The sequence below is a fragment of the Puma concolor genome, chromosome B3 (genome assembly GCF_028749965.1).
Source record: "Puma concolor isolate L17-30 chromosome B3, mPumCon1.1.hap2, whole genome shotgun sequence".
Classification (NCBI taxonomy): Eukaryota; Metazoa; Chordata; class Mammalia; order Carnivora; family Felidae; genus Puma; species Puma concolor.
Genome location: NC_141672.1, coordinates 80268007 through 80281352, shown reverse-complemented (window position 1 = coordinate 80281352; position 13346 = coordinate 80268007). Strand labels below are relative to the sequence as shown.

At 41.5% G+C, this 13346-nt stretch overlaps 1 protein-coding gene across 1 annotated transcript; it reads right to left on the bottom strand.

The window, feature by feature from the left end:
* Nucleotides 1-474: 474 nt before the first annotated feature.
* Nucleotides 475-9343, bottom strand: LOC112856413 (transmembrane and coiled-coil domain-containing protein 5B-like). Its single transcript, XM_086708498.1, has 12 exons — nt 9161-9343; nt 8305-8349; nt 7192-7341; nt 6764-6881; nt 6388-6438; nt 5791-5859; nt 4426-4482; nt 3878-3937; nt 2987-3051; nt 2269-2344; nt 1938-1981; nt 475-867 (listed from the first exon to the last, which is right to left on the bottom strand). The coding sequence occupies exons 2-12, from the start codon at nt 8337-8339 to the stop codon at nt 669-671; spliced, it is 924 nt and encodes a 307-aa protein (XP_086564624.1). The 5' UTR covers nt 8340-8349; nt 9161-9343; the 3' UTR covers nt 475-668.
* Between the last annotated feature and the right edge of the window lie 4003 nt (nt 9344-13346).

Here is a 13346-nt window from a genome sequence, read left to right as displayed (position 1 = left end):
AGGTGCAAAATCGTGTTTGGCTGATTTTATACACTACTTTCATAGGTCACTTGAACTTTAGGGTAATTTTCTTCTCAATTGAGAATGAGTAACTGTGTGTGTACATGAAAAAAAAAAAGAGGTCAGCTTTCCAGGACATCCCACTCCTATAATATATAGCATAATATAAAAATAAAAGAGCTTTAGGAAGGACAATGTGTTGTTAAACTATGGAATGAAAGCAAGCCTTATATTCACCTCCTGATTTCTTGTTGAAGGGCCTTTGTGCCCACCCCAGAGGGAGTGTAGAATGTCACAAATGAAGGCATGATTTTTTTCTCTGTTTTCTTTAATATGGAGCAGAGAATGGAAGTACTGGTGGAGGGGAGTTTCTTAACTCTGAGTGCAACTTTTCTCAAAACGCTGGTGGAAACTGAATGTCTTAAGGAGGCCCCCAGACTCACAGACCAAATTCACAGACCCAACACAGTGAACTCTTGTCAAACATATTCTTTATTTGAAAGAGAGCCACTCCAAAGGGAAAGTAAGGGAAGAGAATGAAATGAAGAGGTCAGATGTTCAAGTCAAGGTTCCCACTTCCTTCTTGTCCCATCCTTGCTTGACACGGGACCGCAGCCATGTCCCCCTCTCCACTGGGTGTGGTGTGGAGCCCCCCACATCACTTCCGACTAATGTGGTAGAACTTCTTCCACCTCTAGAGTGAGGAAGGGAAGTAAGACCTCCCTCAGCCTCTTCAGGGTGTCCCTGCTGATTACCATGGGTAGGGCATCCACAAGAAGGTCTGGGTTCGTGTACTGCAGGTGGAAAAGCACATAGCCCAGCAGCCTAATGAAGATCATGACCATGAAGACACCACACCTGAAATGTCTGCAAAGAGACATTCTTGGTTAGTGTGGGGGAAAGAGACAGCCCACGATCCAACTATAGGAGGTGAAGCTTACACTCATAAATAACTGGTGAATTGCTTTCTTTGGGAAAAACTGATGGGGAATGGAGACACAGAGGATGAGGGTAGGGGATAGGTGATGGCAGAAAAAGATTGATGTAGCAGTTAGGAATTTCATATGGCTCTCCTGATAAGTAAGCCCTCCAACAGAATAGATGTCCATATAGAAAAGCTGGAGATGCAAAAGGAGATTTTCCAGGTACTACATATGAGGCAGGCCTTTTGGGGTTGTCAGAAAATGTTCAGGACTGTCACACATGACCGGTGGCCTTCTTCAGGTCTACTATAGTAAGCCCATTCTAGAACTTGAAATGGGATTGGACATCTCTGATATTAACATCCAGGCAAAATCATTAGGACAGGTTTTTCTTTCAAGTGTCAAAAGAGACCAAGCTAAACAATACAAGTGTGCATGTGTGTGTGTTTTCTTGTGTGCTCCCAAGAAAATTTTGCACTGAAATCTAAGGACTTCAGTCTTCAACTACATTGAAATGTCATAAATTGAAGCTCTTCCTTAAAGTGTCACATGGAACATTTCAGAGTTAGTCTCCTTGTTTCAAAAATTAAAAAAGAAATGGCACAGAGGGTTCAGGTGACTTTTGTTTTCTAAAATTTTACAGTCTACAGCAAGAGAACTGAGAAAATTAATGCACCCTGAACTGTTGTTCCAGCAAAGAGTATAGGAGAGATTATTAGGTTCAGGACCTGGAAAATAGAAAGGGGTCATATCAAGGACCATAAGAACAGGAATTCAAAGTAAAATGCAACCTGCAGTGTTCATCTTGAAGAAATAGCTTCTTTTTCGACCCACCGAGTTCTGCATAACCTGGTATTGAGGAAGGAAGGAAGGGCTGGAAGAAATTTGGAACTGCCTGATGTTTTCTGGTTGGTGGGTGTATTTACCCTTGTTCCTTCTGTCCTGACCAAGTCACTCACTTCTACAGAGTGAATGGAGCCTAGACTAGCTAAAAATCAAGATTCTACCACTTACCTGTACCAAAAGATTCTCTTCTGTTTCTTAATGATGGTCTTCTCCTATGGGAAGCAATAAAAGCCACAGCTGTGCCTGTCCATGTAGTCACAGAGAGGCAGTGTAGTGGGGTGACTAAGAGCCACCCAGGAGTCAGGGGTCAGGCTACCTGGATCTGAATCCTGACTGCCACTTCCTAGCTGCCGTAAGTGTAGCACAAGGTACCAAGCTTCATTATGTCCTAACTCTAGGTTTGTTAAAAAGGGGAAGGGATGTGGGGAGCAGGGAGAGAGAAACCAGGGGAGGAAGGGATAAAAAAAAAAAACTCCAGTTTGGGACACGGAAGACATACCATGTTGCTTTGGATGGTCTCTACCAGAATTGACCCAGGTTTCAGTATTTGGGAGGAGTTGTTCTGGGCTTTGAATCTGGGTGAAAAAGATCAGATCCAGGAATGATATTATATAATCTGAGAGACTGGTGAAAGGTGCTTTTCTAAGTCATACAATATCTATGATTTATTTCCTAGATTCTTGATAACATTCACAGTGTTCAACATTCAAAACTCATTAACTGTTCAACATACAAAGAACCAGAGAAATGTCCATTTTCAAGAAAAAAGACAATCAATGAAAAATAACCCTGTCATAACTCTGATGTTGGGTTGAAACTGCAAAGTCTCACACATGTATGGTTACCTGACTTATAAAACAAGGCACCACTGAAAATGACGTTCTCTGAAATAAATGGTGCTGGGTCATTTGGCTATCCACACAGAAAAACGTGATCTTGATCTCTACCCCACACTATAGATAAAAAAACAAATTCCAGATGAATGCAAATCTAAGTGTAAAAGGTAAAATAGTAAAAAAAATTCTAGGGCAAAGCATAGAAAAATAGTTTTATGACCTAAAGAAAGCACTAAGCAAAGAATAAAAACAACAACAACAACAAAAAAAAAACCACACACACACACACACACACACAAACCCCAAAAACTGGCTTGAGAAACATTTTGCCCTTCAAAGACATCCTGGGGACTTATCAGGGACATCATTTTCTAAACTTACACTTCTTTTTCAAGAAGAAGCACCTCTTTTTCCTTTTCCATCTGTCTCAGAATTTCCTGGTATTTCTTCCCATGGAAATAAAAAAAATTGTAATGAAGAATTCCCCTATATTTCAGTGCAATGTCACTGACGATTCTCCTAAGACTAACTCCTAATATTCCAAATGGTGCATGCATGAGTGTACACACACAAGTAGGGAAATGTTCTAATAAAAGTTGGGAGATACTGTGATTAGATGGATATGGATATATGTATACATATATACATATATGTATATACACACACCATATACATATATATGTATATATATGTATATATGCACACACACACATATACACATGGACATACATACTGTAGCTAGATGGATATATATATATATATATATATATATATATACACACACACACACACACACACACAAACACACATACATACTGTGGTTAGATATCTAGAATATATATATATACACATATATATATATATATGTGTGTGTGTATATATATATGTGTGTGTGTATATATATATATATATATATATATATATATATACACACACACATTCTCTTTGGATTCTGCTTGTATTCAAATCCCATCTCTGATGGTTACTAGTTGTGTTTCCATAGCACATTACCTAACTCCTCTAAACCCGTGTCCTCTTGATCATAATAATATCATCCCCATAGTTTTACTGGACAAGTTACCGGAGAAAAATACCGTATGTGCCAGTGCCTGACACAAAGTAAATCCTTAACATACACCTGTTTTGTTAGGGTTTCTATTGTATAAAAGGCATTCTTCCCTGTGGCAGATTTTATCCTAATGAGAAATTAAGGAGTCCACGGCTTTGGAGAAATTCTGCTTCTACTCTGACTTGCCCTTGCAGGTAGTATACCTTTATGTAGAGGGCCTGGTCCTCACAGACCTGATGCAAAGATTGGTAGTCGCCCTCTATCTAGAAAGAAAAGAAAATTAACAAATCTCATCAGAACCAAGCCTAGGCTGCTCCCTGGGACCCTAACTGGTACACTGGACATTTGTTACCTAGCAACCTGTTCCTTTAAGGGAAAACAAGCACATCACAGAGCAGTGATCTCATCACTCATGAGCAGGAATGGTGTAATTTTGAGGGGAAAAAAATGGTTTTCCCAGGTTGTTGAATGCCTATCAGGTAAAACAGGAGAAGTCTCAGGACACTTAAGTTTGGAATTCGACAATAGTATTCTGAGTATTAGAGGTAAAAGGATGTTTAAGAAATGGTAAAAGCAGTACTTCTAATATAAGCTCTCTTTCCCTACACCTGCATGTGAATCAGAAATTCGTCTGCTGGATGTTCTTATTCCTCCCCATCCTCTGCCTCAAGCTGTCCTATTTCTAAGATCTTTGGGTTTCTCTCCCATTTATATCCTGGACAAAAACTCAGTGAGGAGACATTGCCTCTACCTTGAGCAGTTCCTTCTCTTGCTTTGCACAGGATTCTGTTGACTTTTGTAGCCTCACCTGGAACACAGCAGAAAGTTAATAGCATTCTTTTATGGAAGGCAAGTGGGTAATGGTCACCCTCTATCCAAACCAGCAGAAAATATGATAAAAATGACTATCATATATTGAGGGATTGAGGACATATTATAGCAAACTAGGATGGACACTATCGGCAGCCCTATTTGACACATGAGGAGACAAAATCAAGGAGAAATTAAGTGCTTAACTTTAATCATTTTAATTTTTTTAAGTTTTATTTTTTATTTATTGTGTGTGTGTGAGAGAGAGAGAGACAGAGACAGAGAGCAAATAGGGGAGGGGCAGAGAGAGACAGAATCCCAAGCAGGCTCTGTGCTATAAGGACAGAACCTGATGTGGGGCTCTAACTCATGAACCAATTGAGAGTCGAGTGCTTAACTGACTGAGCCACCCAGGAGCTCCAAGTGCTTAACTTTAAAAGTCACCCAGTGGCAGAGCTGACATTTAAGCATCGGTCATCTGACCACCCTGTCTCTGAGCCTTACCATCCTCCTTCCTCTAGCCCCGCTGACCAAAGCTCCCTGGCCTCTTTCTCCTCTTTCTCCATAGGGAGTACTCACATGCTGTCTGAATCACAGAGCAAAAGAGAAAAACTGGGCAGTAGGGCTCTGGTATGGTGGTCTCAGCTAAATTGCCATATTTGCCACATAAATCTGCAGAAAGCTTCCCAATAGGGTTTCTGTTCTCTATTGGGCATCCACTTCATGCATTCACTCAACAAATATTGTGCATCTAATATGTGACAGGCACTGTTCGAGGAACTGGAGAAACAGGAGTGAATGACATAGACAAAAACGTTTGCCTTCATTGGGTTTATCCTCTAATAGAAGAGAAACATAAAGTAAATTTTAAAAATAAAACCTTTTTGGCCTATGAGCCATGGGTTGGAAAATGAATTAGGATTATTGACAATCTCTATATAATTATGGAAATCAGCATTCTTATCCTACTTGAACATCTATATCTGTGTGTCATTTAGATCCTAAACTTCTTGGGAGTCCTGATGTGCATTCAGAACATGTGCTCTGTTGACTGATGGGTGACGAGCTCTCTGGAGCAACTTCCTCTGCTTGGATGACATTGCAGTGAACTCTGCAGTTACTTGACTAATTATGTTGTGAATGTCCCATAAGCCATGAAGTAAAGTAGAGGGGACAGAAGACATTGGCACCTCTGATAAGCACACAGACATACTTGGCCTGGGAGAGTCCTTGAAAGGAGTTCGTCCCCAAACCTAGAATTGACACACATCTCCCAGAAAATCCCTAGGTTTGTTTCTCTACTCACCTTCAGTTCTACCAACATCTGCTTTAGGGCTTCTTTATCAAGGCCAGTGTTCTTAGCTCTCCTTGAAATCTGAAATACCATTCCCAAAATTGTGGACTGAGTGACACAGACCTAAAAATCTGGGATAGTGGCAGACTTTGGGGTCTCAAGGCTAGGGAATGGCAGTTAATTAACTTAGATCTCAGAAGCTTGATAGAAGAGTGTCTCCTTCTTGCTATGGGAGCTGTCTGACTCCAGGCTACTTGGATATACCTTTCTGTTCCCATAAGCCATGAACATGGCTGCACAAGGAGGCAAGGAGGAAGAGAGGGAGGGGAAAGGGGGGGGGCAGAATCCTTTGGATATGGGGGAGGAGGGAAAAATCTTTTCTCCTTCCACAGTCCCTTAGCTCTCTCACCAGATCTGTAATCCCAGGGAACAAATGGGGCTGTGAATCAAAGAGACTCACTAAGAGATTCAGTATGTGGCAGAGGGGAGGGAACACACACATTTAGCTGGTTGCACCTTCTGGTCTTTCTGACTGAGGGGTTCAGGAGTTCAGATGATTCTGTCCGGATTCCTAAGAAATGAGCCTCTTTCAAGGGTGGCCCACCTTACCTTCTTCTGAAGCTCCACCACCTTCCTGCCTAGAACCTTGTTGCTTTTTTCCTGTGGAAAGGAAGAGGTAATGGGGATAAACCAACTCTACTCTGGTACTTTCCCCTTCCCCCTTCTCTAAAATAGAGCTTAAGGATAAGTGCATAGAGGGGGAAAATTGCACTCTGGCCCCACTCAGAGGATCTGGGAACAAAGCCTGGGCCTGGGGCCCCCATGCCAAGCACTTCATTCTCAGAGCAAGAGCACTCTCTTAAACAGCTGTGATTTCTCCAGACAGAAACAACCATAGATGATGATCCTCTGGGAAAGAGAGAGAGAGCAGTGGCAGACTGCAAGCGAAATGCATCACATGATCCTTTTCTAGACACCTCCTTACCAGCTTTGCTGTCTCTGATTTCAGGTTCCTCAGGGCTTCCTCCTTCTCAGATACAATATGGTTCAACTCCTCCCTCTCGTTGGCTTGTCCTAGTGACAGGGCAATCTCTCTTTCCAGACTGAAAAACAGTCACCCAAGTGTGGATCAGTCATAAGGAAGCTGCCAGCACCCTAGCCTAGGAGGCCACTGCCAAGGTCTCAGGGAACCAGAGAGATTGCCAAATGCACTGGCAATTCAACGTCAGCCTGATGTGGAAACATAATGCAAACATCTATACATAAAGGCTTCTGGGGGCGTCACAGTTCATGCTTCAGAATTTAACACACCAAGATTTACCGAGAAAAAAGGAAACCTTCCTCCCACCTTCTTTATTCCAAGGGCCATTCAGTTGAGGAGAAGCCCTTGCCTCACCAACTGCAGAGCCTGACCTTTGAATAGCTTCTTCTTTCTCTTGAATTTTTCTGAGAAGAACCTGATTTGCCTCATCCAGTCTCTGCAGGTCCTTTTCAAGGTCTAAGTTCAGGTAGCCAAGGTTTTGTTTTGTGACTTTTAATTTCGGTATTTCCATCATCTCCTGCCTATAGGAAAATTGTCTTAATTACTGAACTCAGGACAGGAAAACAGAGGGGCTCTGGGAAGATTTCCCTGGTAATCTCATTTATCCTCCCATCTTCTGGTGTTACTATGTCTAAGCAGCCCTGTGTTGTAATTTTCCATGATAAATTGATTTCTACAGTGTTTTGCATAAAATAAGTTCCTGGAGTCAAATCACAGTTTAATTTTAAATATTATAAATGGAACCCATTTAAACACAAAGCTTTTAAAAGGCAGAATATTTTTTTTTTCATACAGGTAACTATGCTCCAACTTATTTAAAAAAATCTTATTTAGAGTGTGCAGAATCTAAGATATACCTATAAAGCATATAAATATCTGTGAGGGAGAGGAATTTCTTCAGTTCCCTTTTGTTACAGGGAGTTTATTTTCTACCCCACTCAAGTAGGCACACGGACTGGGTGGGGAGCAGGGATGGGAGTGGATCCTTTCTCCAAATAAGACTGGTTTGCTTTTTGAGTCATTAACCATTTTTTTTTATTTTTTTTTTAACGTTTATTTATTTTTGAGACAGAGACAGAGCATGAACGGGGGATGGGCAGAGAGAGAGGGAGACACAGAATCGGAAGCAGGCTCCAGGCTCTGAGCCATTAGCCCAGAGCCCGACGCGGGGCTCGAACTCACGGACCATGAGATCGTGACCTGAGCTGAAGTCGGAGGCTTAACCAACTGAGCCACCCAGGCACCCCTCATTAACCATTTCTAAAAACCCCATCATAGTATGAGGAAGTCCAAAGATCTGAAACCAAAGCCTTTTCTCCCCAGGAAGCCCCCGCCCCATCTCCCTCCCTCCCATCCAGGTTTGAGGAGATAATGTCCTGCACAATGGAGGTTTTCTTCCTTACTGGATTGCTGCAGAGACCCTTCCATTGCAGATCCCCTACTGAACGTTTTAAATTATTATTATTATTATCCTCATTACTTACACGTCATCCAGTGGGTCCTGTCCAACTTCTTCCATTGTGGGTTTCCTAAAATGTTAACACAAACATTTATTACAGAAACATAGCCCCTAATGTTCAACATTGTAACATTGCCCCACACGGGCCCAGGAGGGAGCAGGCAAAAGTTTGACCAGGCAAGACAGAGCCAAGAAGAGACCCATGCCTTCTAGACCCCCCTGCTTTCCTGGATTACTAAATTCCAGTAATTCAGATTGTGTTTTAACTTAAAATTGCCTAAACAAATCCCCCAAGAGCACAGAAATTTTTCTGTTTTCACAATTTTTCACATTTTGGCTACCTTTCCCTTTCTTGGACTACATTTTTCCAGTCACAGTTAAAGCACTAAAAGTACTCAAGCATAGGTCTAATGGCAAATGCACTGAGAGTTTATTTCTAACCCAGAACTCCAGGAAAACTTGGAGGAAAAATTGATAGAGAAGAGCCAGAGGGTGCCATAAAGCTGGCTGCCTGAAATTTATGTCTATTGCCATCCTAGTTCTAACAAGCTCTATTGGTTCTCAGGGATGGTGTCTCCTAACGATTGCCCCAAAAACGAAAGTTCAGGACCGAAACCAATCTAAGAAAAGTAGAGTTCCAAATTCCCCTCTCCTTTCATGCTCCATCTTCTCTTCCCTTCCCTTCCCTTCCCTTTCCTTCCCTTCCCTTCCCTTCCCTTCCCTTCTCTTCTCTTCTCTCTAAAGCTTTTTGGCTTTAATTCTCTTTGTAATGCCTTCTCCTACCTCCTTCCCCTTTCATAGCCATCCTGCATTTTCATTTTTTTAACTACTGTCTTGACACACAAGGCATGCCAGCCTTTGATGATGTCCTCTAAACTCACCGTTCTCTTCCCAAACGAGGTTTCTTCAGTTCCCACTGAGATCTCCAACTGATTGTCAGAACTTTCAGAAAAGGTATGTCCTTGCTGATTGGGTTCTCCCCATATCACCAGACCCATCCTCTCCAGTAGGGTGGGGCAGCATGTCATAGTGGGTAGGGATAGGGGGTGGCCATAGCTCAACATCACCCCTGTAGGCAGCATGGGAGCAGAGTTCAGAACTTCAGGGCAGTTTCAATCTCTTCCTACACAGCAATAAGATCTAGGAACACATTTCTGGACACGGGGTAAATCCCTGTGAAATGGGAATCAGCTCTATGGAACACATTTTTTCCTTCCCCCAAACCCCTGGGCCTCGTGGAAGTTGAGATCACTCTCATTTCTTTTCCTTCATCAACTCCTTGTGATACATGTGAGGGCTGCTGCGCCCAAATCCAAATTATGCCTTTCTCTTTAATGCATCCAAGGGCTACAGGGTAGAAATGCTTGAGAGCAGGCCAGGAGGAATCAGAGATGGCTTACCTATGGGCCAGGAAAGCTCTCACTCCCACTGAATTGGATTCTTGGAGCTGCAAAACAAACTCCTTTATTTTCCCTCAAATGGCACTGCCAAGACATTGGGAACAAAAGGTCTGATGTTTCAAAGATGGAGTATAGGGAGGTACAGCAGGACGAAGGAAAGGGGAGTGTTGGGTCTGGAGACTTGAGTCCACTGCCTACTCCTTCAGAATTCCCTCCTCATTTTCTGTAAGTTACTGGAGCCCTGGATGGGATTTCCCACACCAGTGTCACTCTACTAAGCAATTCTGGATTCTCTGAGAGAGAAGAGGCAGTGTACAGAATTGGAGGTCAGTGAAGGTGTGTACTTGCACTTCAGATCTGTCCATTTCTGTCCCTTACACTCAATTGACTCCTCCATGATGTAAATGTAACCTTTTCCAGCTGCATCGTACTAATCTCCAGTCCCTGGAAAGGCCTTATAGAACAGAACATACCACCGTGTCTCCAAGAAATATCTCCCATGCAATATCTGTCATAATCTTATCCATCCTTCTCAGCTCGCTTCAAATGCTGCTTCTACACTTTCCCAGATACCAAGCCCCCAGTCCATCAGAATTAATCCCTCCAACCTCTGTTCTCCTCTTTTGGTATTTTATATTGTTTCTAGGAATGTGCATTACTGGTGTTTATCCCACAATTAGGCTGTAAACCCCTTGAGAGAGTGTATTTTAATCGGAGCCATTCTGATTTCCCTCCTCAGCTGAGCTCCAGGAGAACCATTTACACATAATTCAAAGGGAACGGTGCCCCTTGGAGTTGTTCAAGAAGAGGGCGGCTTAGAAAATGGAGAGTGGAAGGTAGGCTGAGTTAGGGACAGAAAGCACCTGAGTTTCATTCTGTCCTGGCACTTCACAGTTGTGTTACCTTAGGCAAGTTACTTGATCTCCCTGAGCCCAAGTCTTTTGACCTGTGAGATGGGCATTACTCCTACTTCACAAAGTTGTGGTGGAGATTAAATGAAATAATATACGTGAAGCTCTTAAACCAGTGTGGCACTCAGGAGCACTTAATTCTCATCTGTTCTCCAACACTGTGCATGCTCCATTTTTCTGTCTCATATTACCTTTGCACATGGAATGATGCCAAATGATTTTAGAATAAATGAATGAATGAAGGACTCATTGCACTCCCTTTATCTAGAACAGGTGTTATCCTCCCTTTTCTTACACCTGAGAGATTCTCAACTGTACATCCTGATTAGCACACTGTTATTAACAGCACAGTGCACCATAGCAGAATTCTCAACAGAGGGCCATGCCCCCCCCATGAGGCTGATCTACAATCATCAGGGATGTAACTCGAAAGCTCCTGCCAAACGTCCCAGGGCAGTAGTTGCCTTGGCTGGAGAACCACTGATGAAGAACATATTCTCTACACCAAACTGCCACTCCCTTTTCCGTAAAGACACTGCACAAATTCCCCCTCTCCATGATCTCTTCCAACATGAACGCTTCTTAGCTTATTGCTCTAAGTAGACCACATGCACTTTGGAAGTGACTGTGTTTGCCTTTTTGCTTTGACACTAAGAAGCGAAAACACATTTGAAGCCTCAAATTTTCGTGACTATACTAGTCATCGTGGCCTTAGTCCTATTCCCTTAGTCCTAGTCTCCTATTCATTTTTCAAGTAGTGCTGATATTAAGTTATTTTCCACTATTTTGTGTTAAATCTATAGTTCCAGATGATACAGATGTAAGTAAACATAAATATGGACTTAGGAATATAAATACTAGCAAATAGATAAAGATCTGAGAGGGCTAGTGTGTTTGGGTGGCATGGATAAGAACATTGGCTATGGAATCAGACCGAATTGACTTTGAATACCTGCTCCACCACTTCCCAGATGTGAGGTCTTCTTGGACAAGTTACTCAACCCCTTGGCCTTCAAGTTTCGAATTAAGAAAGTGTATTTGGATCATTCTGTGGCATATAAGATACTTTGAAAGTGTGGGTCTCCATAGATATAAACTTGTTTTTTTCTCCCACACCCCTAGATATAAACTTTTAAGAGTAGGCACCATGTTTCTTTTTCCTTGGTTAATCTCCATGCAGTGTATAATCCGTGTACGTGAAACACTCACTGTGAATATATACCGAAGTACTTTCTTCCTTGATATAGTTCCATTCACGTTTTCCTAGCAAATAGAAAGAAAATATCATGTGTCAGGATGACAAAGACTTTTTAACACCTCTTGTTTTTAAAATAAGTCTAAAAACAATCAGCTCTTTGGATTTCCTATGGCCCTCCCTTACACCTAGCAGTTACTCTGGTAATGGCTCACCAGGGAGCTCTAAGCTTCAGGCTTAAGTAAACAAAGATTTGATGGCTTCTATTTACTGTTTTGAGTTCCGACTTTCTATTCTCAACAGCTTAGTTTTATTGAGAACAGCTCCTTTTTTTCTTCCAGTACCTGAGGCTATAGAGGAGACCTATGCTAATTTACATGCCTGCAGAATTCAGTCTTAACCTTTTCATTAGAAATCCCACAAGTCAGAAGGGTTTGTGTTATTATGTTATTTTCGTTTTCTACAAATATCACATCATGGCAAGACAAATTGTTGCAGTGTCAGGAATTAACTCTGTTTTCTGATTAAGAAGAATTAGTTTTCAATCAGTGGGTTGTATATCTGGAAGAAGACAAAAATTTAGATTTAATATGTGTTTTAAAGACCTTACATTCTTTGCTTTCCATACAAATATGTAAAAAATTTAATCTTTTGAGACTTAAAAAAAATTTTTTTAATTTATTTTTGGGAGAGAGAGAGAGCACGCACAAGTGCATGCACGCAAGCGGGGGAGGGGCAGAGAGAGGGGGATAGAGGATCTGAAGGGGGTTCTGCTCTGACAGCAGTGAGCCCAACAAGAGGCTGGAACTCAGGAGCCATGAGATCATGACCTGAGCTGAAGTCGGGCTCAACTGACCAAATCACCCGGGCGCCCCTAATCTTTTGAGATTTAGTTGAGAGCCATTTATTTTGCATTTTGTATAACATTAAGACTAAGTTGTCAATCAAAACTAATAGATAAAATAAAAATTTCCTACATCATAAGAGAGAGTTGTTTAGAAAGTAACAGAACTGTACAATTGGTCATCAAAGGTTGTAATACTTGGGTGGAAATATAATGAGTGGCATCATCATCAAAAAAGAAAAATATCCCTTTCAACCCACCATGATAAAAAAAAAAAAAACTTTTCTCATGATATCCTTACTATCTGGGATAGGTATACCTACTAAGAATTCCTGGATTATTTGTAAGACACTGAGTCATTTAAGATAAAAATAATGACAACATAGGATTCTTGAAAACTCTAAAACCTGCTTTATACTCTGTAATGCAACCTATGATAGGGTGTGTTGAAAGTTTTGCTGGTGTACTGCTTTTTGTATTCATTGGATTCACTGAAAAAATGAACAATTCAGTTAGTTTTAGGTGTGGTCTAGTAATTTATGTTCAGCAACAAGACCTTTTTAACAACAAAATAATTCATATGTAAGCAATAATCATATACACTGTCGGCAGGATGCAAATTGGCACAATAACCATGGAAAACAATTTAGAGAAAACATCCACTTTGGCAAAACCACTTATGGAAAACTGTAAATGGCAGAACAGAACACGCACCCA